Genomic DNA, 27,967 nt, shown 5'->3' with positions numbered 1-27,967 from the left:
AACAATGTTGTTCTGCTTGACAGTATAGTTTTGATTTGGTGATTTGTAGCCTATGCATTGCTGTGTATATGATTCGATTTCCAAATACTGGCCTGACTTGACAATCATGTCACGAGATGCAAAAAAAATAACAACAACATCAAAAGCTTTCTCAGGCCTACGATCAGTTACTTTGTACATATTTCCGGCTATGTAATAGCTTTAATTTTGAATTAACACTTGAGAAGTTTGATTTGTATTGATATACAGATGACCAGCATTAGGCCTACTGTACAGTATTCACACAAGTTACTTAATGTCATTTGCTTTACAGAAAACATATTGTTGCTCATATTGTTTTTGGATATAATGAAGTCGTATTGACCTTTCTCTAACAGCTCATCGTACATTTATAAATCTGATCTTGTATGGGAGTTACTTTCATTAAAGAAATACACCAACTTATTGGTAAATAAGCTCTTTGGTCAAATTAGCATAGGGAGAGAAGACGGTTGGTAGCAGTTTCACCTCTGTGTGTCTGCTGTTTATTTAGTTTTCACTTTGGTGTGTGTTAATGCTTTGGCATACTGTATGTTTAATGGATGGTGCAGCCTGGCTAAACATTATCAAAAGCACCACAGTGCACTAAATCCCAAGCAAACAGGTTAAACTGCTGCCAGTCTCACCGCACAATGGTGACTTGATCAAAGAGCTTAGTCAAGTCGGATTTATTTATAAAGCACTTTTACCAAGCTTTCCTCACAAAGTGCTTCACAGGGCAACAAAGGACATAAAGCTTACGTACCCAATAGTCAGTGTATTCCTTCAAGAATGTCTCTGGAGACCCGAGAGGCCACTGGGATGGATAGAAAGAGCCTGCTCATATTTATGTTTGTATTCTATGTCTGAATATGTATATACAGTGTGTGTCTGGTAGACACAGTAAATGTAGGATAAAAAACAAGTTACACTGCCTAGTATTGTGGCTGGCGTGGCCGGACCTGAAGGAAGTGGACTTTGTACAGTGTGTAAGGAATAAAATATAATGTGACATTGTATAGCTTCATTCCTGCTTTGTACAAGACTTCTAGATTATCTCTTTTCTATTGAATTAAAGATGCCTTAGACAGCTGCACCCAGTATTTAAAGAATTTTGTCTGTCTAATTCCAGGTAACGACATTTGTAGAATTCCTTTTGTGTTTTTAGCTTATGTTACATGCTAATGTAATGTGCACTGACAAAATCCCAGGTTTTTTAATTTTTAATTTTAATTGTATTTAAATATGATGAGGTTCCCAAATTGAGAAATTTATATTGCTCGGTTTCTGTGAATGAAATGCTTCTCCCTGTCCAAGCCCTTTTTCCTCATAATGTTCTACAGCCAGTCCTGTGCTCCTTGCATATCAGGAGAACCCAGAGATCCAGCAATTAATTTTATAACTTGTATTAAGGTGCTTATTACAGAGAGCTTGCTCCTTTTCTACAGTCACCCCCTCAATAAAGAAATCAAACCATTTTGTCTGTTTCTTGGTTTGTTTGACCTGTTTGTATTTTACCAGAATCAGAATCATGATTAGAATAGTTTTATTAATTGCACAAAACAATTACAAAAATATTCCAATTTCTCATTTTCAGCCGCTATGTTTGTCTTGCAATTTTGGGATTACAAACGCAAAGATTTGTTTATTTATATGGGACATTTATTTTGAAAAACTCGCTGTACTGCGTCATCAGGAGTCGACGTAGCTACCTCCTCTCTGCTTACTAGATGGAAGCCGGTGTTACTTCAAGGTTGCTTTGTCATAATAATTGCCTTGCATTAGTCAAGTTGTTGAGTTATACTGAACACAAATGCATCTCGTTAGTGTTTTTTTCTGAACTGAGCAATAAACAGCTTGCAACTACCAGAGCAGCTAGCTAAACTGGTTGCTACTTCGCTAGCAAGCTAGCCAGACACTTTTGTTTACATAGTTTAGCCAGCTGGTTACTCCCAGTCGGAAAAACTTTCTGCTGTCGCTGTCTCTCATTTTACCACTTTCATTTTCAGTAGCTGAGACTACATTTTCAGCTAAGTCGTGAATAGCTAGAGGTCATTGCTGAAACATATTAGAAAGGTTGGGAAATTAACACTATACAAATGCAAGTAACTGCCTGGTAGCTGCCAAGTTTGTTAATCCCATCCTCTTGTTGGAAGATGTGTTTAGAGCCAGTTGAAAGTCTGTTGTATTCACACATGTGTTTGGCTGGCTGGGTTCACCTGCCTGCCACACAGCTAAACATTAAGTTTTCTTTTAGTTACCTTTTAGCTTAACTTTTAACTGATGGCTCAGCTCCAAAAGCAAACGCATACCTGAGTGAGATTTGGCTCATTTCTGAGTGCTGGATAGAGAACTAACATACTCTCATGTCTCTCTAATGAACTCTTTATCCCTAACACTTCATAGTACTTTTCCCATTTTTTGCTCTTGAAGTGTTTTCTAGTGTGATGACGGGCGAACAGGGAGAGGCATGAGGGACTTTGGCCCAGCAGAGTTGGTGGTGGGTCTCTGTCACACGGACGGACAGCAGCCGTTCCCCGTGTGGCAGAATGGGACCTTCAGCCCCTGCTTCAACCAGCTGGTCCTGGGAGCCGTGCCTCATGCTGCCATGGCTGTTTTCAGTGCCTGCTACCTAAGCATTCCCAGGTGGGTCATACATACCTGCTGGCAAAATGAATACTTCGCTCCGACATCATCCACACCCTGGTTGGCAATTGTACAATCAACTCTTATATCAGTTTTGGATTACGGTGATACACCTTATATGCATGCAGCCCCTACTACTCTGAAATCACTAGATACATTCTACCATAATGCCTTACGATTTATAACTGGGGATAGTTTCAGTACACACCACTGTTTACTTTATCTGAAATTAGCATGGCCTTCGCTTAGTGTTAGAAGGGAACAACACTGTCTCCTCTTTGTTTACAATGCATTACTACATAAGTTACCTTCATATCTTACATCTCTTTTAAAGCTCAGATCTCTCTCTTATAAGACACGTGCACAGGAATATTTGACTGAAACTCCCTTCATTAACACTGAACTTGGGAAATTAGCTTTTAGTTTTCATGCACCAGACAAGTGGAACAGGCTGCAGGAATTGCTGAAACTAAAACAGATGGTTTCACTGGTTTCACTCAATCACTTTAAGGTTTTACTGACGGACATGGTAACAGTGGAGTGTTCCTGTTTCTATTGATCTGCAAAGATGCTTTGTGTTATATGTATATGTATGGCTTTATGTATTTTCATTATATTGTGTTGTTGTATTGTGTTTTACTTTTCCTCTGTGATGCTTTATTGTTATTGTATTGTATCAGGGCGTCATTGTAAAAGAGGGCACCTGCTCTCAATTGACCAACCTGAATAAATAAAGGTAAATAAAAAAAATAATACACACAGCTTATGTATCAAAAAGGAAAATAAACTTCTGGTGTAAAAAGACAAGCGGAACTTCATTCAGTTTTGCTGTTAATCTCTGTGAAAACTCAACAGCAGTCCTACTCTTGCATCAACAGACTTTTCACTTCTGAACACATCAGGCCTTATAATATCTGTCAATACTTTCTGATGTTTTAAACATTAGAAGACGATGGAATTCAAGCTCCGAGCGTATTCAAAACAAGAGACATGCATGCCAAGTCTAATTTGCAACTGAAATATGTTTTATTTGTAATATTTTTTTGCCCAAATATGTGGGATGTGATCAGGACACAAAAATAACAGGAAATCATCTCCCAGTAAAGATTCCAGTTCAAATCCCTGGACATACTGGGAAAATCTGGGCAGGAAAAGTGAATGAATGGCTCTCCACTCCCTCAACAATTGCAATATGCAACATTTCTGTTAACTCCCGCCCCCCTTAGTTACCGTTGCTATGTATCTCTGACAGACTTTGAAGATGGACGCTATAATCCGACTCTGTGGTTCCCCAAAAAACACATTTTTACCTTGTCAGAGTCAAACCGCTGCAACAAAAGCCAAACTCTCAGTGCGTGTCGGAGGCTCATTTGGAACTGTCAGAACTGACGGAGCAGCATGTCGGAGGAAGTAGACGGAAGCTAAGCACGGATTGGTGGATCGCTATGTCAATCATTATTTTTCAAATGGTCAATTACTGTCCAGGTGCCCTTGAGCAAGGCACCTAACCCCCAACTGCTCCAGTTGAAGCGCTTAGTGGCCAAGAGTAGAACTGGGCAACTCAGGTATGAATGCCTGTAACTGATGGAGTGTGAAATAGAGAAAAAAAACAGCATACATTCTCACCAAATCTTTCTTGGTCAGTGAATGTTTAAACAAGTGAGTCTCTTTCATGTCTGCTCCTCAGATGCAGCCTCCTCCAGACTTCTCCTCCATGTGGTTGGAGGCTCAGGCTGGCCTCCGCCCTGCTGCTGGCGCTGCTCTTCACTGGAGACGTCGTCCTGGTGACCCTCCTCCGCCCGGGGGACATGTACCTGGACCTCCTGGCTGACGGCTGCGCCCTCCTGGCCTGGCTGGTCCACTTCAGCGCCATGGTCGTCCTCCAGCGGAGCGCCTTCAGAAGGACCAGAGGGCCTCCGGCGCTGCTTCTGCTGGTTCTCCTCTCTGTCCCGAACCTGGTCATCACCTTGACGTCTTACTGCTACAGCGAGGTGTATCTGGACCTGGCAGAGCCTCTCAGAGTGACGCGGTTTGCGCTCGCTGCGGCCCGGACGCTCTCTCTTGTGGTTTACCTCCTGGCGTTTGCGTTCCCCTGCGTCGGTGACGCTGGGTACACCTTGTACATCAACGCTGTGGACGGATCGCCCCTCATTCCGGAGAGCGCTTACCCAGATACAGGTGAGATGGTGGCTGAGGACGGGAGCGGCTGTGTCTCCCGGCTCTTCTACCTGTGGCTGAACCCTCTCCTGCGGCGAGGGCAGCGTGGAGAACTGGACAGACCGTGCGACGTCTATCACCTTCCCCGGAAACTACGCACTAGTGTGATTTGTCGGTACTTCCGCCAGTGCTGGGAGGCCAGCCAGCAGGGGGCGGCGGCCCGAAACCGGCAGGATCAGTGGCCCAGGCCGGTCAGCAGAAATCTGCTGAATGGCACCTGGAGTTCACGCTACCAGGAGGAGCCGCTGGAGCTGGACGGCGAGGTGGGACTGCTGAGGGTGCTGCACAAGGCGTTCGGGCTGCGGTACTACATGCTGGGCCTGCTGAAGCTGGTGGGCAACATGCTGGGCTTTGCCGGTCCGCTGCTCCTCAGCAGCCTGGTGGCCTTCATGGAGGAGGAGGGAGCCCCTGTCAGCTGGGGCGCCTGGTGCGCCCTGGGGCTGTTTGCCAGCAGCCTGCTGTCGGCCTTCCTCCAAAACATCTTCGTCTTCGAGGTCTCCAAGGTGGCGCTGTCGGCGCGCGCCGCTCTCGTCTCGGCCATCTACGGCAAAGCGCTGCGGGTCAGCGGCAGCAGCCTGGCCCGCTTCACCCTGGGAGAGGTGGTGAACTTCATGAGTACGGACTCCGACCGCGTGGTCAACTTCTTCAGGAGTTTCCACGAGCTGTGGAGCCTGCCCTTCCAGTTCTCTATTGCCCTCTACCTGCTGTACCTGCAGGTGGGCGTGTCTTTCCTGGGCGGCCTGGCCGTGGCCCTGCTGCTGGTGCCGCTCAACAAGGTCCTTGCTTCCCGTATCCTTGACAACAACAAACACATGCTCAGGTACAAGGACAGCCGTGTTAAGGTGAGACCTGTTTGGATCGCTGTTGTTACAAGTGCTGTAGTGGTAATAGTATTACACAATTGATTCCATTGTGGGAAATTCCTTTGTCACTTAAATAACACAAGTGATGCTGTTTAGAAATAAAACTGATGTACCCATAGTCCCAGTAAAGAATGCAATCAAGGGTTTTATGGCTTTTATACAACAGTTACAAAAGCATGAGTATTGTCTAATAAAACAGGAGAACACCAGAAAGATTGCTAACTAGCTCCCTGGTTAGCACAAGAGTTGCCATAGTAACTAATAAATCACAGTTTAAATCACAGGCTGAGCTTTATGGGATTTATCACAGAACACGTCTTTGACCAATCTGATTGCTTAGCTAAATTTACCCGGTGTACAATACACAGACCAAAGCACAACAAGGAAATTGCTCACATAGGCTGAACAAAATATATCAGTAACACACAGAAACCTACAGTAAAGTAACATCAGTATCTATGCTACTGGGAGACTTGCCTGCATGCTGCAGTACTGATGTCTGGAAACATAAGTGTGAGTTTCCTTGTACAGTTGTTTTTTTTTAAAGGAGTTACCAATCCACATAGGAACAGGAATCCTCTCATTGTGTATTGATGCAGTATTTGCCCGTTCACCACAGAGATGGGCTGGACAAAACTAATATCACGATAATCATAAAGTATTTCAACATCGATATACAGTATAATGATATCTGTTAGCATAAGCAGAATCACATTAATCAAATTGATGTTCATTGCATTGAACAGCATGGTAATAGAAAGTACAATAAAAGTGCAATTTTCAGGTGATCTTCCCTCATTTGTTTCAGATCTCATTTTTAATAAGTATTTGCTTTTTATCATTAGTTTAGACTACAGAATTGTGCGTCACGATAACTTGATATCCTTATTTCATCACAATATGATTCTATTGAAAGATGATAAATGTAAATATTGCCCAGCTCTACCACAGTGCCAAGAAGTGACTGAGATTCAGGTTATTCTCTTTATAATTTTCCGTCTTCCCCCCTCACAGCTGATGACGGAGATCCTCTTCGGGATCCGCGTCATCAAGTTCTACAGCTGGGAGCCTCACTTCACTCAGAAGGTGGCCGACTGTCGCGGGCGAGAGCTGTCCCACCTGAAGGCCCTCAAGTACCTGGACGCGGTGTGTGTGTACACCTGGGCCGCTCTGCCTGTGGTCATCTCCATCCTCACCTTCGTCACATACGTGCTGCTGGGAAACCAACTGACTGCAGCCAAGGTAGGGAAGCCGGGCCGGTGAGCCCGCCGGTCTCCCTTGGTGTCCAATGCATGTTTTTTAATAATAATAATAATTATAGTTTCTTATAATAATAATAATAATAATAAACTTTATTTGTATAGCACCTTTCATACAAGAAATGCAGCTCTAAGTGCTTTACAACAAAGAAATGACATGCATGAAAATAGACATAGAATGAGCATAACATAAGATGGAAAATAAAACCCACTGAATAATAATAAAAATAAAGTTAAGAAATAGAGTACATAGAATGCATAAAATCAAGTAAAATACAATAATAATAATCTCATAATATTTCTCATAATCTGCACTGTTTTCATATAAATAAATGTCTCTCTGGCTCTTTCTCAATATGCATTCTTGTGTCCTCCGTGGCGCGTTTGACATAATATCTAACCGCTGAATCATGATTCCAAAACAAAACAACGAGAGGACAGAGGGCGGATAAAGATCCCCGAAGTTTACTTGCCAGTTAAGGATGTAGACTTGACCGACGAGATCGAATGGAAAGCCCCAAGATTCATTGCGAGAAAGACGCATCACGTCCGAGCAGCACTCAGTCCATCTCAAAAAACTAGATGTTCAACAAAGTGTCACTTGTCTATTTGGTGCATTTCTACAGACTGTGCAGCTCTAACCCTGACCTGATTTCTAACATTAACCCCAACCCTAAAATTACTCCTGGCCTGGATACTGAATATCTGTAGACTTTGCACACAATTATGAGAATGACTTGAAACTTTTTGTGACACATTACACTTGATAGGAAGTTGAGTATCAACATTGGACTATCCAAATACAGCGTGACCCATGATTGGCCACCACTGCTCCATACCATGTAAACAAAAAGTGACCAAATCCAAGAACCAAACAAAAAGTGACCATGTACAATACAAAATGAAGACATCAAGCAATCAATCAATAAAAGTACAAAGTTACCACTGAAAACTAATCTCACAGAAACGGTGCAAGATCTTCTGCTCTCCCCTGAATGAAGGAGTAAAATGTAAAGAAGGAACATGCAGCCTGTTTTTTTTTTTAGAGCGGACCATAGTATCTGTATTGATTCAGACACAGAGGTGAAGCTCCCTCTCCCCTGCAGGTGTTCACCACCCTGGCTCTGGTGGGAATGTTGATCCTGCCGCTGAACTGTTTCCCCTGGGTGCTCAACGGCATCCTGGAGGCCAAGGTGTCTCTGGAGCGCATCCAGCGCTTCCTCCAGCTGGCCAACCAGGACCTCAACGCATACTACAGCCTGGGTATGCTGCCGGGTGTGTGTGTGTGTGTGTGTGTGTGTGTGTGTGTGTGTGTGTGTGTGTGTGTGGTGCTCTGTGTCTTTGCTTTATACAATGGACTTATTTATACATGGATGGGAGTCATTGAATAGGTGGGTTGGGTCTCCCTGTCTTAAAGAGCTGCTAATGTACCTAAAATAATTTCATCAGCCCGGGTTTCGATGGAGGGTTTTGGTGTCCCATGATGGTGTAAATGTTGTTTTAGAGGCAATGGAAAAGCTCATACATATATTATACATCTCCCCTTATTGACTGAATTGGATGTATTATGTAATCAATAAGGGATCTTAGTTTTCATCTTTCCTCATTTGCTCAGTCTGTTTCAAGGAAACAGCAGGTTTTCTGAATGTTTTTAACACTCACCGTATTTATATAATCATTACATGTACACATGAAGTAGCACAAAATTTTGGTTTGAAAAAAAGTTCTTCTCATCTGCCCTTTTTATTTCTTGCTTTGAATGATTCATGGATCTGCATAACCAAAGTTATATTAAATGTTATATTAAAGGGGAATTAAGTAATCTATGAAGGCAGCTATCGCCTATTGAACTTCTCTTTCACAAGTCTAACACCAACCCACCTCCCTGTCCCCTTGATTTACATTGGCTTGCAATGGACACAAACAATAAAGTCACATTCACATAATAGAGACCATATCAACCTGGTCGTTTTGTCCTATGGGGCAGTAAAAACCTCACTTATTGCCCCTTTAACAGTTGTTAGACATTATCATATAAGTCAGTCATGTTTTCATTGCGTTGAGAAACCTGTCTCTGTCCACAGTGTCTCCTGAAGACCTTCAGACCTCCGTCCTGTTGAGCCAGGGCTCGTTCTCCTGGCAGGGGTCCGACGGCCCGGACCATCCCGCAGAGGGGGAGACAGAGACCGGAGCTGCTAAAGGGAGTCTGCTGCTGCACAGTCTCAACCTCAACATAACTAAGGTACAGTATATGCTGTGAAGTACATATATTCATTGTTTTTGATGCTCTGATACTCTGTCTTTCCTCTGTTATTCATGCACTGCTGCTAGAGAAAATGTGAAACTAAAACAGTGTCATTTAGCCCAAATTCCCTCTGAAACAAAATAGTGTCGTCCTGCTGTTTAAAGTGAATGTTTTTACTATGATAAAGAATCCAAACAAAAACATTTTTAGCACTGCAACCTTTATTAGAGACACAACTGGGACCAAAACAGACCAAAAAACTAAAAATATCCCCTAGCAACACCGCCACATACAGAGGAAACGCTGCAAACTGTCATCTGTCCATGACGTGAACACAAGATTAAGGGGATGCCTCGAAATTATGAATTTTAAATCTTCTGTTTTCCCTTCACAAAGCATCTGTCATATTACGAGGAAATATGTTTCAGCATTTTTCCTTTAGCTTTACAAATGTCAACAAGGCTTTTGTCAGTTAACCAAAGTGTCAGTAAAGAGACTTTTTAAGTGCCTGATGTGTTTTGAACTTACTGAACTGGGCCAATAAGCATTCCTATATACTGTACAAATGCCTAATGAATAAAAAGCAACAACGTACAATTTGAAATTCAGTGGTATCTCTTTAACATAATTGGAGTCAAATTAAATCATTCATCAGATGATACAGATGTATTCAAGGTTGTGAAAGCGAAACTATGACTTGAGATTTAAAACTGAGATTTCACAGCCTTGATTACATTTTTGTTTTTCATTTTCTGATGACAGCTGTTTTTTTTTTTTATGTGTTTATTGATTTTTGATTCAGAAAACATTATGATTGCGTCGAAGCAACACACATCAACAAAAACAACAATTAAAAGAGGGACAAAATCAAAACAAAATATAACATCTCGGCTCACAGACTCACACATTTAAACAGGCAAGTGACACAGGAATTACATAAAATAAAAATAACAAATAGCTAAATAGCAGGTATCACACAGGTCCATACTGCATAAACCCTCTTGTAAGAATAGCAGAGATATATAAACCAATATATGACATAAAAGGCTCCCATGTTCCAGGAAATACATTGTCTTTGCGATGTAACATGCATGTCAAATAGTCCAATGATACATATTCAAGTATGACCTTATGCCAATATGATTTAGATGGAATTTTGTTTGTTATCCAGTTCAAAAGGATGCATTTTCTTGCACAGAATGTTAGCATTTTGTAGAGTTTCCCTTTATATTTATCAGTAAGCCATTCAGTATCCCAAGTAACATGCATAGTGGATCACACTCTATAGTAATAGATAGGATCTTATTAATTTCCCGCGATAGCTGTTAACATTGGGGATTACCATCAACTTCCATCTCCAGGTCAAAGATATTATCGTTAACGAAAACTATGTGTGAAAAAACATTTTCGTCAACTGAAATAACAATACAAACGAGGCTTTACAAAAAAAAAAGATAACTAACTGAAACTGCATTGTGTGTTTACAAAACTAACTAAAATAAACTAAAATTATAGAGAAAATGTCTTTAGTTTTCGTCTTTGTCAATTTATTTCATACATAAGCTTAGTATTTTGAATTTTTGAATCTCGCCCCTGACAAATACCCCATATTACAAAAAAAGACTAAAACTAACACAAACTAATAAAAGCTAAACTAAAACTAAGCATTTTTCAAAAAATAAAAACTGAACTAAACTAGCAAACCCGCTTTAAAAACGAATTAAAACTAAACTGAAATTGAAAACAAAAAGTCAAAACGAAATAAAAAATAAAAACGAATGAAAAATACAAAACTATAATAACCTTGCTGTAGAGCAGAAGGTAACTGTTGACCCCCTGTGTGTTTCAGGGTTCTCTTGTTGTTGTGGTGGGGAAGGTCGGCTGTGGGAAGAGTTCCTTACTGGCCGCTCTCACTGGGGAACTCAACAGGTACAGGCACTTTACTCAAACTTTACTCAAAATTTGCTTCGATCGCTTCCATCTTCCTTTCCCTCCTTCCACCATCTGCTGCCAGAAACTCTTTAAAGCTTTAGCTCCGTTTGCTCTGGAAGAACAGAACCTCTTCCTGTTTTGTGCCGTAAAGCAATCCAGCAGATTTTGTGCCGTAAAGCAATCCAGCAGATTTTAGATGTAAAATACAGTGTAGAGGCCAGTCAATGGTCTTGTTTGTTTCTGGTAATCATACTAATGTCTGAAAATGAATGTGGTAATGATTTATTGATGTTAAAATACTACATGTAGCACTTTAACAGGCAGTCGAAGTTCAGACCTCATTCCTCTGTCCTCATGAAACACATCAGATCCAAGATTCTTCCCTTTTGAACTTTTCTTTGATGTCGTGTTCAGAGGAGATGAAAGAAGCAGATTATTGAGATTCCTCCTCGGTCTCTCCTTGCTGTCCGCAGGCTCGGGGGTGCGGTGTTCGTTGAGGGCAGAGAGGGCGGCTTCGGCCTGGCGTCCCAGGAGCCGTGGATCCAGCACGCCACGGTGCGGGACAACGTCCTGTTCGGCCGGGAGTACGACCAAACCTTCTACCAGGCGGTGATCGAGGCCTGCGCACTCTCTGACGACCTCAACGTACGATCCATACAAACACACAGCTATCTGCTTTCCTGTCTTATAATTATTACATACATCTACAGTATATATTACTGTGACTACTGTGTTATATGTTGATATGCTGGGTGACTGTACAGGGAGACATATAGTGTTTTCAGTGTTAGCATCTATCTTCTTTTTTTTTTCCTCCTAAGAATTTGCTTTATTATAATTTCTGTCATATAGAGAAAACCACAGCTTCTTATTGAATTAATCCTCGCTTCCTCTCACTCTTTCAGTCCTCACTTTAGTGTTTAGTGAAAACAGCAAGTTGATAACACTACAGTGCTATTTTGGGCCTCTAAAGGTAAATTGAAATTTTTTGAATTGATATCTTTTTTTTTTTTTTTATTCTTTATTTAGGGATAACAGGGATTTAAATTACCAGAGACATACATCAATACAGTAGAGATATTGATAAGCAGAGGTTTTACATAGTTGAATTGTATCATTATGCACATGTACAATTTTCCTCTTTCCTTCCCAAAATCCTTCTAAATTTTTTTATTTATTACAACAATTGTAGGTTTCTAGAACTTTGTACAGGCAGAGAAAGTTAGGTGTGTCTGTATAGAGTTGGGAGAGGTTTCGACAAATCAAATATGGGGAGAGACAAAAGAGGGAGGTAGGAGACCAGAAAAAACAATGATGAGTTTTGTTAATAAAAATAAAACAACAAAAACAGATCATTAATTTGTCACTTCCACAAAATCTGGCCGTAAGGGCCGCACATAAGAGACCCATTTCGACCAGAATTTAATAAATGTATTTTTTTGTGTGAGTGAAAAAGTAATTTTTTCCATTAGATATATTTCATTTACCAAGTCTATCCACTCCTGTATTGTGGGGGGGTCAGGAAGCAACCAGCGTCTGGTAAGAGCTTTTTTACAAGCAGATATCAAAACGCCAAATCAGTACTCATCGGACCGTCTGTACTCAAAATCAATCTTTCCTAAATACAGTGTGCTTGAATTGATATCTAACCAGGTAGCACTGTGGCTTTGCACACAGTTTGAATGGTTATGACATGTTTTAAATCAATTTGGGCTGAAAGATGATGAAAAGAACTCGCACACTGGCTATGAAAGGAATAATCCAAAATAGAGACTTACTGATGCAAAAATTTGAAAAATATTTATTTACATAATAGTGCAAAAAAAGTGCAAAAAATGTATTAGAATAACAAAACAAGGTGCACCAACAAAAGAAAACATTTCTGTTTACACCATCTTCACCCCATTATGCTTTGTGGAACCTACGCACCTGAAGCATACTTCTTTTTGGACTATTTATAAAGAGCACAAACCACTCCATATAGACTCTTAAATCAATTTGGCCCAGTGTTTCAGTTGCTTTTGTCGTAAATGTGAAATATTGGTAAATGAGTCCCACCAGCCTGACTGCAGCCTCCTGTGTTTATTCAGGTTCTGCCGAGCGGCGACAGGACAGAAGTGGGGGAGAACGGAGTGACTCTGAGCGGAGGACAGAAGGCCCGGCTGGCCTTGGCCAGAGCCGTCTACATGGTCAGTATGCTGTCTGAGTCTAGGGAGCTTTACCAACCAAACACTTGCAGGAGCCGACTGATAAAGGATTATTGAATTTGATTCCAGTATGTATTACTGGGGAGGAAAATTAATGATATCCAGTATTTCTGTTGATAGGTCATTGCATGATATCCAAACATTTCCTTGGAAAATAACTCCTCAAATTTGGCTTGCGGCAGCTCGTACTGACCAGTAAAATTGATTCTTATTTAATATAAATCATAATCATGTGCTTTGAAACATACATATATACACTTATTTTCTTCTTCTTTCAAAGATCTACTGTAATTGTGATCTTACACTACACTTAATCTACACAATTACATATTCACAGAAGTTATTGTGCCAAAATGTCAAGTTTTATTAGTGATGCATAGGTGGTACAAAATGCTGATACTGATATAACTACAAAAGGCCTTTATTAAATTGGCCTTTATATCTGTGCAGTTATACATCAGTCAGGGGCTCAATTTTTTTTTATGAAGACATGCAAGGTGGATTAGTTGTTCTAGAGACTGAGCTGTAACTGGAAGGTCACAGGTTTGATCCCCACAACAGTCACATGTCCTGTCAACCTGTTCACTTTAGTTATATGCCTAAAATTTTAAATGTAAAAAAATGCCCTCGCTCACATAGAATGAAACCAGAAAAGCATTTCTTTATCTTCTGTTAGTATAACATTTGATGTCACCTCTGTCTTCCTTCTGTTTTCCGGCCCAACATAATCACCCAAGGAGAAAGACATCTACCTCCTGGATGATCCGCTGGCAGCCGTCGATACCGACGTGGCTCACCACCTGATGCAGAAATGCATCATGGGAATCCTCAGGGGAAAGACCAGAATCCTTTGCACACACCGCATAGAGTTTGCGGACAGAGCTGACATGGTGGTGCTCATGGACAATGGAACAATCATCAGAACAGGTAGCAAAGATGGGCTTTGAAAGGTTGCAATGTTACATGTGGCCACTGGAATTAGGTTCAGATGTTTCCATGGCTTTTGTGTGGAAGGTGCTGACTAGATCAGTGAAGGAGCATCTGCAGATAATTCTTTCAAAATGGGTTTGTTTTAAACTACATTAAGTACTAGGGATGGGACAATATATTGAAATTCAATTTATCGCAATACAGAAATGTGACAATATGTATCGTGACAACAACACTGAAATTATATTATTTTCACTTTGTAAAGATCTTTTTAAATTGTTTTTTTTTATTTACCAGGACAATCAGGACAGTTTGGATAGTACGACATAAGCTGTCAATCACACATTAGTATACAAAATTAACTTTAATATAGCCTAAACCTTCTGACACTCATTTGCTTTTTCCTTTTTTTTTTATTGTGTGTGTCTGTTACTCTTTAAAGCACTTTGAGTTACACATTCGTATGAAAGGTGTTTTATAAATATAGTTTTATTATTATTATTAATGTTATTAAACAGGCACTCCGGCAGAAATCCTTCCTTTGGTAGAGGCGGTGCCTAAAAAGCGGAAGAACGACCACAACACGAAAGAGAAAGGTATCTTAACTCTGAGTCATAACTGCCGGACTAAAACAGTAGAGATGTACCGATTCTACTTTTTCAATGTATTGATTCCAAATACTAAAGTTGAATTATCGGCTGATACCAACTATCAATCTAATTCATCACTTTTACTGAAAGCGTAGATTTGGACCATTCATTTGGAGCCATTGAACTAAAATAACTTACACATGGCTCTTGAAAAAATTATTGGGGAAATACAATACCTTCTTTCAGTCTGGTATTGGTACTGACATTGTAGGAAAGTCTGACAAACATTATTTGATTTGCACCAGGTGGTGTGGAGCAGGAGGAGGAGCCGGGTTCGTCCAGTGAGCTGTGTGCAGAGGAGGACCCTGACCTGTCGGGGGCGGAGCAGAAGCAGGCGGGGGGGCTCGCCTGGAGAGTTTACCACACCTACTGGGTGGCTGTGGGCAGAGCGCTGGCTGTCTCCATCCTGATGTCTCTCCTCCTCATGCAAGGTTTGGATCCACCGCTCAGCATTTCATCATCATCCGTCTTCCACTGGACGCCTCCATCCATCCAGAGTGCCTAAGGCTTCAATCACACTGCAGCTGAAAGTGTCACATTTCTGATTATTTTTCCCCCTTACATCTGCTGATTCTAATCAGTGTGAACGGGAAAATCTACATGGAGGCGCATTTTGTTTGATTCTGATCTGGATCACATGAGGTACAAAATCGGATCTCAAGGCATGAGACCTACATGCAACTCGTATTTGAACGCTTCAGAGATGTGACCAAGTCAGCTTTGCTCTAGTCCCAAGTCAGTCTCAAGTCTTGAGGCACAAGTCTAAATGTAGATTACCAAGTCAAGTCCAAATCATTAATGTCAAGTCTCAAGTCTAAATGTAGAACAGCAAGTCAAGTCAGAACAAATCAAGAGTCCAGTATCAATTTAATATCTTTAAGAAAACTAAATATCTAGGACTTTTCAATGCAATATGGTTTTAATAGGATAAAAACTTGGTAAGAGCATCATGAGTTTGATTTCTATAATCAGTTTCAACTTCAATAAATTCATCATTCCATACAAATTCAGAAAACAGAATTTAAATTCAGTCGTCTGCTGGAACAAATCTCATCACTTTCAATCTAAGTCATTTACACAAACACAAGATCTTTTGTCAAGACTTTAGAAACCTTTTCAAGTCATCAGAGTACAAATCAGAGTCAAGTCCCAAGTTACCAGAACCCAAGTCAGGTCAAGTCTCAAGTCTTCTCTTCATGCATCAAGTCAAGTCTCAAGCAATTAAAACTGTGACTCGAGTCCCTATCTCTGGAACGCTTTTTTCAAGCTTTTTTTCCACACTTCACAATATAACATCTAATAAGGCAGAGAAGTTATCTTAGATGGGTTTTACTGTTTTAAATCCAAGCAGGGTGGAGCTTACCAGTTTTGGCGAGCCAACAAACTTGCTGTCGTGTTTCTGTCTGATTCAGCCTCTAAGAACGTGTCCGACTGGTGGCTGTCCCACTGGATCTCGGAGCTGAAAAACAACGGTTCCACCTGGACAAACGGTTCCTCCCCCGCTGCCTACAGCTCCCCCTACCTGCTGCTCTTCTCACCTGGAGGACTAATGTGAGTTGATGGATCAATAAGGCACTGATGCTCAACCTTTTTCATATCAAGGACCCCTAATTTAGTCCACATTAGAGCCACAGACCCCCATTTGATGAGATTTTGTCTCTCGGACCCAAATCTGAGAATATTTTTTATTGTTAGATATGATTTTGTCCAGAATTCCATGACTAACTGTATTCTAGGTAGAGAGATATCAGAGAAACTATAATCAAAATAATCATTCTTCTTCATTCTCTAATTGTGTTAACTTCTTGTAAATGAAATAATGGTGAAGTTTAACAATTCATCAATTTGCTGGGGACCCCCTGGAACCCCCTCAAGGACCCCTGGTGGTCCCCGGACCCCACGTTGAGAACCACGGCAATAAGGGTTATAGTTGATTGATGTCATGTTTGATGTTAAAGAACCCGGCAATGCGTAGGTTGAATGGCATCAACCCAAACCAGCACATTATATATTCACTATATGATATTACGGCATTATAAAAAATAATATCAAAATGGAAACTGTTTTAAACTGATATCAGAAAGATTCGTGAATGCCTGAATTTTCTTTGATTTGTTCTTCAGGACATTTTAAAAAAGACCCAGTGGGATTTCTTGTATTAGTAGTGCTACAGTAATATTGGATGACATTTTGGTATAAAAAGTGGCATCAAAAATGTATTGTTAGAAGGAATCATTGCTACGATTTATGAGGATGATTACCTTTTTCATATTGAGATTACACGAGTATATTTAGGATTCATGTTACGTTGAATTATGTTACGTTTCACTGTCTTTATGCAACCTTTTAACTAAAATCCTGATAAAACTTTCATGTGTACCCACCCAGGTCCGCTGTGTCCTCGGTGCAGTCGTCCTCTTTAGGCAACGTGAGCTCGGAGGTGAAGTTCTACCTGACGGTGTACGGCTCCATCGCCGCGGCCAACACCGTCTTCACCGCGGTCCGAGCCTTCCTCTTCGCCTACGGAGCCATCTGCGCCGCCACAGTCGTCCACAACAGACTGCTGGACAGGATCCTTAAGGTGCGCGTCATCTGAGCAGCTGTCCGGCCCCCCCTGGCTCACAGGCAGAACCCAACAGACCGAGTGTGTTTTCAGATTTGGCAGCAGCAGTTGAAAGGTCCGGTGACTGAAAGGCTGTCTCGGTATGAAACCTCTGACTAGCTGGGAAAATCTGCTCCACTGGAGCTGCTCAGCAGTGGTGGAAGAAGTATTCAGATCTTTGACTTACGTAAAAGTAGCAATACCACAGTGTAAAAATACTTTGTTACAAGTAAAAGTCCTGGATTCAAAATGTTACTTAAGTCAAAGTACAAAAGTATTAGCATCAAAATATACTTAAAGTAGCAAAAGTAAAAGTAGTCATTATGCAGAATGGCCCATTTCAGAATCATATATATCATGTTATTGGACTATAATTATTGATGCATTAATGTGTTCATCACTTTAATGTTGCAGCTGGTAAAGGTGGAGCTAATTTTAATTACTTTATATACTGCTGGGTAGCTTAACCTATAAAAATATATCATAATTTATTAGTTGATTTATAATTTGTTTTAATAATCTAAATCTGCAAAGTAACTAGTAACTAAAGCTGTCAAATAAATGTAGTGGAGTAGAAGTATAAAGTAGCATGAAATGGAAATACTCAAGTAAAGTACAAGTACCTCTAAATTGTACTTAAGTACAGTACTTGAGTAAATGTACTTAGTTACTTTCCACCACTGCTGCTCAGCATGCAGAAGTAGAAGACTGTGGGTGTATTGGGTGTTTCCATGGTGATCATGTGATGGAGGGAGTAGCTGGGAAAACAGCATGCATGCTCAGCAAAACCTGTTAAGGTTAAAGGGTAAAAAAAAAAAGTTTATTTGGTAAAGATCTTGTAAAAGGCCTTGGTAAAGGTCAAAATAATTGATTTGGGCTCTCTAATACAGTGGTTCTCAACCGCCCAAGGGGTTGTGAGCTGATTTTGGAGGGTCACAAGATGATTTATGGGATAGGAAAAAAACATATTTCTACTATATACATTTATTATCATGCCAATTTTGTATGACTTTTCTCTCATTTTTTGCTTTTTTCATTGTGAAATACTCCTTATAAATCAAATGAAATAACCTGGAAAAGGGAAAAACATTTTTTGGTTGAGCTCACTGTATATGCAGCCGGTAATGTGGGATGTGAGGAGGCTTTGCTTTGTTTTACGGGGTCATGAGCCAAAAAGGTTGAGAACCACTGCTCTAATTTCTTTGTCTCATGTTTGGCTCAGCACTTTGGCAAAGATACTTATCCCAGTTATTAGTCTGATGTCTTCTGCTAAAAACCATGTATTTAAGCAATAAGCCGCGAGAGGCTGCGCTTTACAGTGAATTTTAGAACAGCTGAGAGGAGTTGATATTCTGGTCTCTCCTGGTATCTCCTGGTCCTGGGATCTGCCATGTTGTCTGGTGCTGCTGTCACCAAATTATCTTGCTGGCTTTATTCCAGGTTTCTTGTTCTGTGCTGCTCTTGTTGCAACGTGACCTCAGATACGCATCACATGGGGAGAGATGGGGAAAAACAAGCATGTGAACAGACCGGATTCCATGTGGATTATCGCTGTTCATCTGACTCATATCGGATAGGCCTAAAAATCGGACGTGAGCTGCCCGTCTGAACACAGCCTCTGTGTCTTTTTATTTACAGTACTGCTCTGCTCTGCCACAGTTTGGTGCTGTGGGAAGCTGAGCCGCTCCACAGGACCGACTGGAAGCAGCAATAACTTTTATCAAGGTCACTTTTCTGGTAGTTGTTAGAGTGCTGTTGAACTTTGGTAGTACCTTGGGTCGTGTCTCTTCCTCCATGATAAAACCCCCAAAATCTGTGATTCTCTGGTATCTGTTTCTCCGGTAGAGGAGACTGGAGAATTGTGTGTTTTTTTTTTCTCTCTCCATTCACTGCCATTGTATGGAGGAACAGTCTGAAAATCACACTTCTAGCACATAAAGGACATAAAGGCTTTCTTTATCTTTATAAAACCTTTCAGTTTGAACAAGTGTAACACCGAAATTCTTCTGACCGGATTCGGTGTTACACTTGTTGGTTTAATAACATAAAGAAAGCGATTCAGTTAAAAAAATTCAGCTCTTTTTTTTTATATATTGTCAGTATCTGCGTTCTTTTATGTGCTAGAATGTGATTTTCAGACTGTTCCTCCATACAATGGCAGTGAATGGAGAAAGAAAAAAAAATACACAATTCTCCAGTCTCCTCTACCAGAGCAACAGATCACAGAATCACTGATTTTGGGGTTTTATCATGGAGGAAGAGACACAACCCAAGATACTATCAAAGTTCAGCATCACTTTCAGTCTATCCGTCCTCTTCTTCACTTCTCTTCCTCGCCCCTCAGGCCACGATGACCTTCTTCGACACGACCCCCCTGGGCCGCGTCCTCAACCGCTTCTCCTCGGACCTGTACAGCGTGGACGACAGCCTGCCCTTCGTCCTCAACATCCTGCTGGCCAACGTCTTCGGCCTGCTGGGCATGCTGGTGGTGATGAGCTACGGCCTGCCCTGGGTCCTAGTGCCCCTGCTGCCCCTGGGCCTGCTGTACCACCGCACGCAGCTCTTCTACCGGCACACGTCTCGGGAGCTGAAGCGCCTGTGCAGCCTCACCCTGTCGCCCGTCTACTCCCACTTCTCGGAGACGCTGAGCGGGCTCGGCACCGTCCGGGCCAGCCGCAGCTCCGCCAGGTCAGAGACACCGACATACAGGACGTTGTCTTCATGTTTCCAGTAGAGCTGAACAATTAATCGAAAAAAAGATTGAAATCGTGATATGAACTTCTGCAAAAATCACAGAGGCTGCAATTAATTGCTTAAGAGAGAGAAGCGTCCAAACTGTATGTGTGAACAAGGTGTTTTAGAGCTGCAGGTGATCTTTGGTCCATGAATCAAAACCTTTCATCAAAATCCTGCACACTGACATCTGTTTTTTAACAAAATCACTTTTCCTTAAACTATTTTAAGGTTCTAAAAAAAATGTATGACAAGAAAAAGTTGTGATGATATGAATCGCAGTTTAAATCGCAATTGCAATAGTCTGTCAAATAATCACAATTCGATTTTTTTTTCAATATCTTTCAGCTGTAGTTTCCAGGGATGTTGTTAGAGAGTAAACCCACACAAGCTCAGTTTACCCTTGTGTTCCCTGTTATTGGTTGATAGTAATATTGGTGAGCTAGGAATTGGGCTCATTATCAGTTGTTTCAGATAAGAATCTCATCTAAATGCCTAAAATGTAAATTTGTATTTGTATTTGTGTTTTGTATACTTTATTATCCCCGTGGGGAAATGCAGAGCGAATCACAACACAGCTAGTAACTTCATTATTTTTCGCCATTTTGGAAAGTTGTGGAGTAAGTCTCCTCAAACCAGAAGTAGTAAAGGTTCCTCTTACCTGTCAGTCTGGTCTGGAATATTAATCTGCTTCAGAAAAGTGAATAAAAATGTAGAAAAGGGAAAGTGAAACACTGACACTCTCCCTTCCCTCAACAACTACCATCAAGGCGCTAATGTCCCAGTCGCTTCAGTGAAACCACTCAGTAGACCACTGTGGTTGTACTGGGCAGCTCAGTAACTAAAGGTTACAAAAGTAGGCAAGTTCATATTTCATTTTAACCCAGCTCAGTACTGACGCCCTGTACTGGATTACTCAGGAGCATGGTTGCTGGCATGGTACTTTGCCTGTTGCCATTGATGGGCAGTGTATGGACAGCGTGCGCCAAAGCTCATAAGCAGCCATCTGCCGCTCAGAACCCGATGTACGAAGCCATGTGTGTGTGAGCCTGGTGGCATTTCACTGTCAGCCTCACTCTGAGACCCAAACAGACTTGTGATGACGATGCCACATACTGTACCTCGCTCTCTTCTTTCCCACTGAGAGGCATCAGGGAACAGGATTGTTGGAAAATTACCTAAATTAAATAAAAGATTTATTAGTAGTTGCACTTCACTGTGTCAGATAAGTCAGGGCAAGAAAAGGACGCTTTTGTCCACCAAAAAGATACTAGAATATATATATATATATATACATATGTATATACAAACATACACACAAATATACACACACATAAGTACATACATTCGTACAGATACATTGATACACATATACATACACACACACACACACACACACACACACGAAAAAAAAATAAAGGTCATATTACACACACACAAACACAAAGGATATAAAACAATCTTAATATTTCAGTATAAAATTTAGACACTCATGAATGAACGTCTTCTGTTGTAAGAACGATTGATGATGATTTATTGATGTTACAATGTTACACCTTCACAGTGACTGCGTGATGTGTGTTTGTCTCAGGTTTGAGGAGGAGAACGCGAGGCGTCTGGAGCAGAACCAGCGCTGCCTGTTCCTCAGCAACGCCGCCATGCAGTGGCTGGACATCCGCCTGCAGATGATCGGTGTCGCCGTGGTGACGGGCATCGGGGTGATCGCCGTCATCCAGCACCAGTTTCATTCCGTTGATCCCGGTGAGTCGACAAATGAGGTCGCTAGCAGAGTGTCAGTATATGAAGAGTTTCATTCCAGAATAAGGCGTCCTGCTCCAGAACATTTAGCCTTGGACACTGATCGAACCTGTGACCTTCTAAATGCGGGACAGTCTCTCTAAAAACTTAAGTATGACTGTTGCTGTCCATGTGGTCTCTGCCAGGTCTGGTGGGCCTGTCTCTGTCCTACGCCCTGTCCATCACCGGCCTGCTGTCTGGCCTCATATTCAGCTTCACCCAGACAGAGATGCAGCTGGTGAGTGTGGAGCGAACTGAGGAATACTCCACCGGCCTGCCCACCGAACCACAGCACCAGAACACACAGGTCAGACACAAACTGATCTCTCATCAGTCTCGCTATTTGCTATATTCCTGTTAAAGTCTTATTGAGATTCCCTGTTGAAAAATCCATCCTTGGATCCTCTTACAGTGTTACATATCATCGATCTGTGATGATCAATGTATTCCAGGAGTTATTTTGTGATGAAGGTGTAATGTGCTTTTTTGGTGAACCCACTTTTCCCTCGACCTGTCTTGTCTACTTCTACATCAGTTAGTGGTTTCCTACATGTATATTTCCCAGAATGCCTTTTGACAACCCTCGGAGAAGGGGCATGAGCTTTTGAAAAGGGCTCTAAAAATAAAATTATTATTATTATTATTAGCACTGAAACGATTAGATGATCAATCAGTCGATCATCATTTATCAAGTAAAAATACCCCTTGCTGAAAGATTTGCTTGCTTTTCTCCATTTCATATCATTATAAAATTCATTATTTGGGGTTTTTGTGGCTGCTGGTCAGACTAAGTAAGCCACATTTTATAGACTAAATGATTCATTGAAAAAACAATCAATAGAAAATACTCATTATCATTATCTCTGTTTTTGACACCAGCTGTCCCCGGCGTGGCCGGAGCAGGGCTGGCTGGAGTTCCGCGGGGCGGTGCTGGCCTACAGGGAGGGCCTCCCCAACGCCCTGGACGGGGTGAGCCTGGTGGTGCGGCCCGGGGAGAAGGTGGGCGTGGTGGGGCGCACGGGCTCCGGCAAGTCCACCCTGTTCCTGGCTCTGTTCCGCATGGTGGAGCTGAACCAGGGCCAGATCCTCGTAGACGGGCTGGACATCAGCACCGTGGGCCTGGCTCAGCTCAGGTAGGACGGAGGTGGTGCTGGGGATGGATGAGGATGAGATGATCATCTGTGACCTAATGTAGACCGCAAATGTCTTGAATACAGTTAAGTTTAGCATTTTAGGTCTTAAGTTCAGTTTTAGAGATCTTAAAAATGTGTTGCTGCTTAGTCTGCTGTTTTTCCAGTGAGAAGTCAGTGCAGTCAGTCAATTTCACATGTATTTCAGTTGCAAAATTGGTCTTATAGTTCATTCTAACTGGCATGAAAAACGTCTTTTTAACTTGTTGAAATCTGCAGACACCCTGAGGTAGTTTTTTCTTTTTCATAGATTATCTATCGTTGCATTCAGAGCCTTAAAATGTCAAATTATATAATACAATCAGTCAGTAACAAGGAGTGCAAGGACCAAAACAAAGTTCCCACACAGTAGATTAACTGAATTATTTGTATGTACTGGTGGCGACCTCTGCAGGTCCAAGTTGGCCATTATTCCCCAGGACCCGTTCCTGTTCAGCGGCACCATCAGGGAGAACATGGACCCGTGTGGGCGACACCCAGACCAGCACCTGCTGGACATCCTGGACCAGTGCCACCTCCGCTCTGTGGTCGACAGGATGGGTGAGAGACAGAGAGAGGGGGAGGGAGAGAGAGAGAGAGAGAGAGAGAGAGGATGAAAAGGGTTAAAGAGGGAGTCTGAGAATGAAGCGAGATGATTAGAAGGGATGATAGAGTAGTCAGGATGGGCAGAGCAACGTTTTTGAAGCCAAGGTGCGTTTGTTTTGAAGCTAACCATCTGACTCAAAGTCTTTTCATTTCACACGGGTCGCTCCACCCTCACCGGTCCCGTCTGGTCACATGATGGGCGGCTGTCTGGTTCAAGTTAAAGAATGTTCCTGCTGCTCTGAAAGCCTCCCTCTGCCCTTCCCTACAGCCAAGCCCTCTGGAGATGGTGTCAGGTTTTGCTTGGGGCCATTAGGAAAGTGATGGTTGATTCAAGACATCCACTGATCTGAACGGTTTTAATTTTACCACAGGCTCCCTGAGAATAGACTGGTGCCAGCAGTGACATGCAGCTGGGATGCTGTCCCACAGCTTGTTTTGTTGGTTATAAAAGATAAAATCAAGTTGTTTTTTTAATAGGTCCAGTCTATTTTTTTTTAGAGTGGGCTGTCCACTCTCCTTTATTAACCCTAACCGCATAAAACTCTTGCCTAGTGCTGTTTTAAGTGTGCTACCAGATATTGCACATCTGCAATTGATTTTCTATAACATGCTGTTAAACATTTTATATGCCATTGGATGGACAGTTTTATCCAAAGAGCCTTACAGTTCCATGGCAGCATCATGAGAGATATTTATGTTAATGTCTGTCTCAATATGTGTGTGTGTGTGTGTATGTGTGTGTGTGTGTCTCTCAGGCGGCCTGGATGCTGAGGTGGGAGAGAGAGGAAAGTCTTTCTCTGTGGGACAGAGGCAGCTGCTGTGTCTGGCCCGGGCTCTGCTGACCCAGGCCAACGTAAGAACTGATCAGCTGCAGCATATTACTCTGATACCGATCCATTCTGATCCAAATCTTGTCAATCACTTCACTGTAGAGCAACTTACACGCTCAGCTCGACTCTCCGGACGGGCCGACTGACTCTCGAACTCAACCACACAAGCACTCAAACCACGTCTTTCTCAACACATTGACTCTCCCTCTGTAATGAGACATACTGTACAGTATATTTAATACATGAAAGACCAAATCACAGAACAGGAACATGAACATAGTTTCCTCGTCCTGCAGGTTCTGTGTATTGACGAAGCCACGGCCAGCGTGGATCAGAAGACGGACAAACTGCTGCAGCAGACGATCAGAGAGAAGTTTCAGGACAAGACCGTCCTCACTATTGCCCACAGGTGAATATTTTCATGGGCTTGAACTGTGTTTGAACGGTTTATTTCCAAAACTACACTTACCAGTCAGAAGTCTGGACCCACCTCATTGAATGTTCTGTGTTTTTCATCCTCTTAAAGCCATTCTGATCTAAAGGCATCTGCTTAAATGCTTGAAATGAGTTTCTTAGACAAATATAAATAGTGAAGTTGATCCTATGTATGAATTTCTTTCCAAAGCCTTTGCCTTTCCATCAAGGCAAAGGGCGGCTACTTTAAAGAATCTAAAATATAAGATAGTTTTGATTCTTTTAACAGTTTTTTGGTCGCTGCATAACTCCATTTGAGTTATTTCATAGTTTTGATGTCTTTACTGTTATTCTAAAATGTGGAAAATAGTAAAAATAAGTAAAAAAGCGTGTGTCCAAACTTTTGACTGGTAGTGTATATTTACATACATACGGTATATTGCATATACGTACTGTATATATCAATCTTGGCGATAGATTAAATTACCTGAAGTCATCATTCGATATCTCTAAAATATAGAGGATTTAGGATGTAAACATTTTAATTTAATTATCTTAATTTAAAACATCTTAATTTACCTGCTCCCCTTTAAATACGCTGTAACTTGTTTTCATTTTGTAAGAGTAGGTGTCACTGTTTTTGCTGGATATCTCATTTTGGAATTAAACCCTGTTGTTTCTCTCTTTCTTTCACCAGGATCAACACCATCATGGACTCTGACAGGGTGCTGGTGATGCATGCTGGGAAGGTGGTGGAGTTCGACACCCCCGCTGCTCTGTGCCAAACGGACCAGTCCATCTTCCACAGGCTGGTTGGCGGGACAGGAGAGTGACATCACCGAAAGACAGTAGAGGGAGGGGACTTATTAGAAATCAGAAGATGATTGTATTTTTATGGGTTTTTTTAACCGTTATTTATGCTGGGAAGGTTTGTTGAGCACTCGCACTCTTTTTCAGCTCCGTCCTGCTTCACACACACACACACACACACACACACACACACACACACACACACACACACACACACACATACACATTTAAAATCCAGTACAACCTCTCTTCTGCTGTTGGAGCAGTAACTGTCTTCCTCTGTCCCTGTTGTTGTCGAGGGAGAGGAGAGTGTTATGCATTCAAACTCGAAGACCGATATGATTTTTTGAAGACCAATGCCGATATTTCTTGGCTGAATTTGCCGATTTTGTGCCGAAATCCAGTATCTTTTAATTTGACCATTATGCCAAATTTGTTTCCCCCCATACATTTGTTGTCAGCAGGGTGGAAAAAGCCTCTGAAGCCGCATTTCGACCAGGAGAAGAAATTCACTTTTTTTTTTTTTTCAGAGGGACTTTTTTTTGCTCCCGTGATCTAAGTTTTAGGGGCATTTTGTTCCTTTTCTGGGGCATTTTTTTGAACAATGAAATAATACATTTGCATTGAATATTGGCAAATAAACACTCGTACCACTTTGTACCACTAAGATTTTCTTAGGCAGCGGGCCTCACAGAAGACTCTCTGTCCCAAACCAGTCCATCTTCACCCTCCACTGTTGATTTTTATTTTACCATATTGTTTTTTGGTGTGGAATCGGTATTTTCCTCTACTGCTGGCTGCATGGCTACACTTCCTCCTGCCTCAGGCTGCGGACTCGGTTGTTTTCTGATCAAGAACCGCTCTGTTTTTCTCACAAAAAAAAAAATAACCCAGTCAGGCTCCAGGAATCATCTACGGTGGCCCAAGGGGGACAGTAGCTGCTCTACTGATAAAATGTGAACAGGGTGAAATGCAATAAAGGGTAATCCCTATTACTTGGCTACTACCAAGTGTCGGGGGGATTTTTTGCCTCCTCATCTTTAATTCCACAGGCATTTTATAAACTTTGAAAGGCGTTTTTTGCCCCGAGCCCCTGAAAACCGTCTCCTCTGATCCTCCCACCTTCACACTGCTGTCATCCCTCCAAATGGGAGTTATGACGGGAACAAGAGTTTTCCTCCACTCACTGTTACAGCCTCCGATTATTTTCCTTCTCCTAACGGCTAAATAAGGATTCAGTGAGAGTTTATCTTTATGTGATATTATCACAGCCACTAAAGTCCAGTGTTAGTCAGAGCATATGGACTGGCCAGGTATCGCTGTGGAATCAAGAGACGGTTTTCCTCTTCCACTCTGTTACAGACTCAGATTACTTTCCTTCTCCTAACAGTTAACTAAGCATTAAATGAAGGTTTATCCTGTTATACAAACTAAAATCCAGCGCTGCTCAGAGTATGTGGAGTTTTCCTCTGACACACTGTCACAGGTTCAGATTATTTTCCTCCACCTAGTGGCAAGAACTTGAACTGAGGTCACAGTGACTGACCCCAGATCTGTTTGGCTACCTCAGCTCCGAGGCGAGCCGCCGACCTTTTGACCTCTTATGTAAGAGCACAAGCTCAGAGGGTTCAGGTGGCTCTCGGGACTTTTACTGCTTCTTCTGAGTCGCCTGGTTAATTTTCTAACCTTGGCGTTACATTTTTCATTTTCATTTTTTTTGCCTTTTATCCAAAAAAAACAACACTTTTTTAAATGGGGTTTTTGCAATGAAGAAGTCTTTTTTTATAAGCAAAGGGAATGTTTTTAGCAGTGAAATCTGGACAGTGAAGGAATTAATGTCTTCCCGGAGAAAATGATTTACTCTGTAGCGTCCTTCAGCAGTCAATCATTAAGAAGTTTCTGTGATGACGGTCCCACAGTTTGCCCTTTATTGTTTTTATCTGTATGTATGTCCTTTACTGCGCTCTAACTTTGACTTGACACATAAGTGACATAAGTTTTTCTACACTAATTTCAACACCAATCTGTTCAAACTGAAG

At 41.7% G+C, this 27,967-nt stretch overlaps 1 protein-coding gene across 1 annotated transcript; it reads left to right on the top strand.

The window, feature by feature from the left end:
* Positions 1–1,728: 1,728 nt before the first annotated feature.
* abcc10 (ATP-binding cassette, sub-family C (CFTR/MRP), member 10) lies at positions 1,729–26,122 on the top strand. The gene is made up of 22 exons (XM_071539337.1): positions 1,729–1,771; positions 2,452–2,664; positions 4,352–5,723; positions 6,759–6,986; positions 8,110–8,266; positions 9,088–9,245; positions 11,098–11,177; positions 11,654–11,825; positions 13,271–13,369; positions 14,125–14,314; positions 14,836–14,913; positions 15,213–15,398; positions 16,380–16,518; positions 17,356–17,548; positions 19,914–20,257; positions 21,894–22,063; positions 22,246–22,406; positions 22,979–23,232; positions 23,684–23,829; positions 24,630–24,727; positions 25,001–25,113; positions 25,816–26,122. The coding sequence occupies exons 2-22, from the start codon at positions 2,489–2,491 to the stop codon at positions 25,949–25,951; spliced, it is 4,650 nt and encodes a 1,549-aa protein (XP_071395438.1). The 5' UTR covers positions 1,729–1,771; positions 2,452–2,488; the 3' UTR covers positions 25,952–26,122.
* The last annotated feature ends 1,845 nt before the right edge of the window (positions 26,123–27,967 follow it).

The sequence above is a fragment of the Centroberyx affinis genome, unplaced genomic scaffold (genome assembly GCF_046629955.1).
Source record: "Centroberyx affinis isolate AG114_WGS23_722 - 3 ecotype Tasmania unplaced genomic scaffold, CSIRO-AGI_Caff_v1 ptg003436l_1, whole genome shotgun sequence".
Taxonomy (NCBI): Eukaryota; Metazoa; Chordata; class Actinopteri; order Beryciformes; family Berycidae; genus Centroberyx; species Centroberyx affinis.
Note: the sequence above shows the minus strand (reverse complement) of the source record. Positions and strands in the feature narration are given on the sequence as shown.

What these genes read in the sequence shown, in the direction of transcription:
- abcc10 (XM_071539337.1), top strand. Translation starts at nt 2,489, where the DNA reads ATGAGGGACTTTGGCCCAGCAGAGTTGGTGGTGGGTCTCTGTCACACG. An exon ending in TGCTGGACAGGATCCTTAAG is followed by an intron (nt 17,549 to 19,913) that starts GTGCGCGTCATC and finishes CTCGCCCCTCAG; the next exon opens with GCCACGATGACCTTCTTCGA. An exon ending in CTCTGCTGACCCAGGCCAAC is followed by an intron (nt 24,728 to 25,000) that starts GTAAGAACTGAT and finishes CTCGTCCTGCAG; the next exon opens with GTTCTGTGTATTGACGAAGC.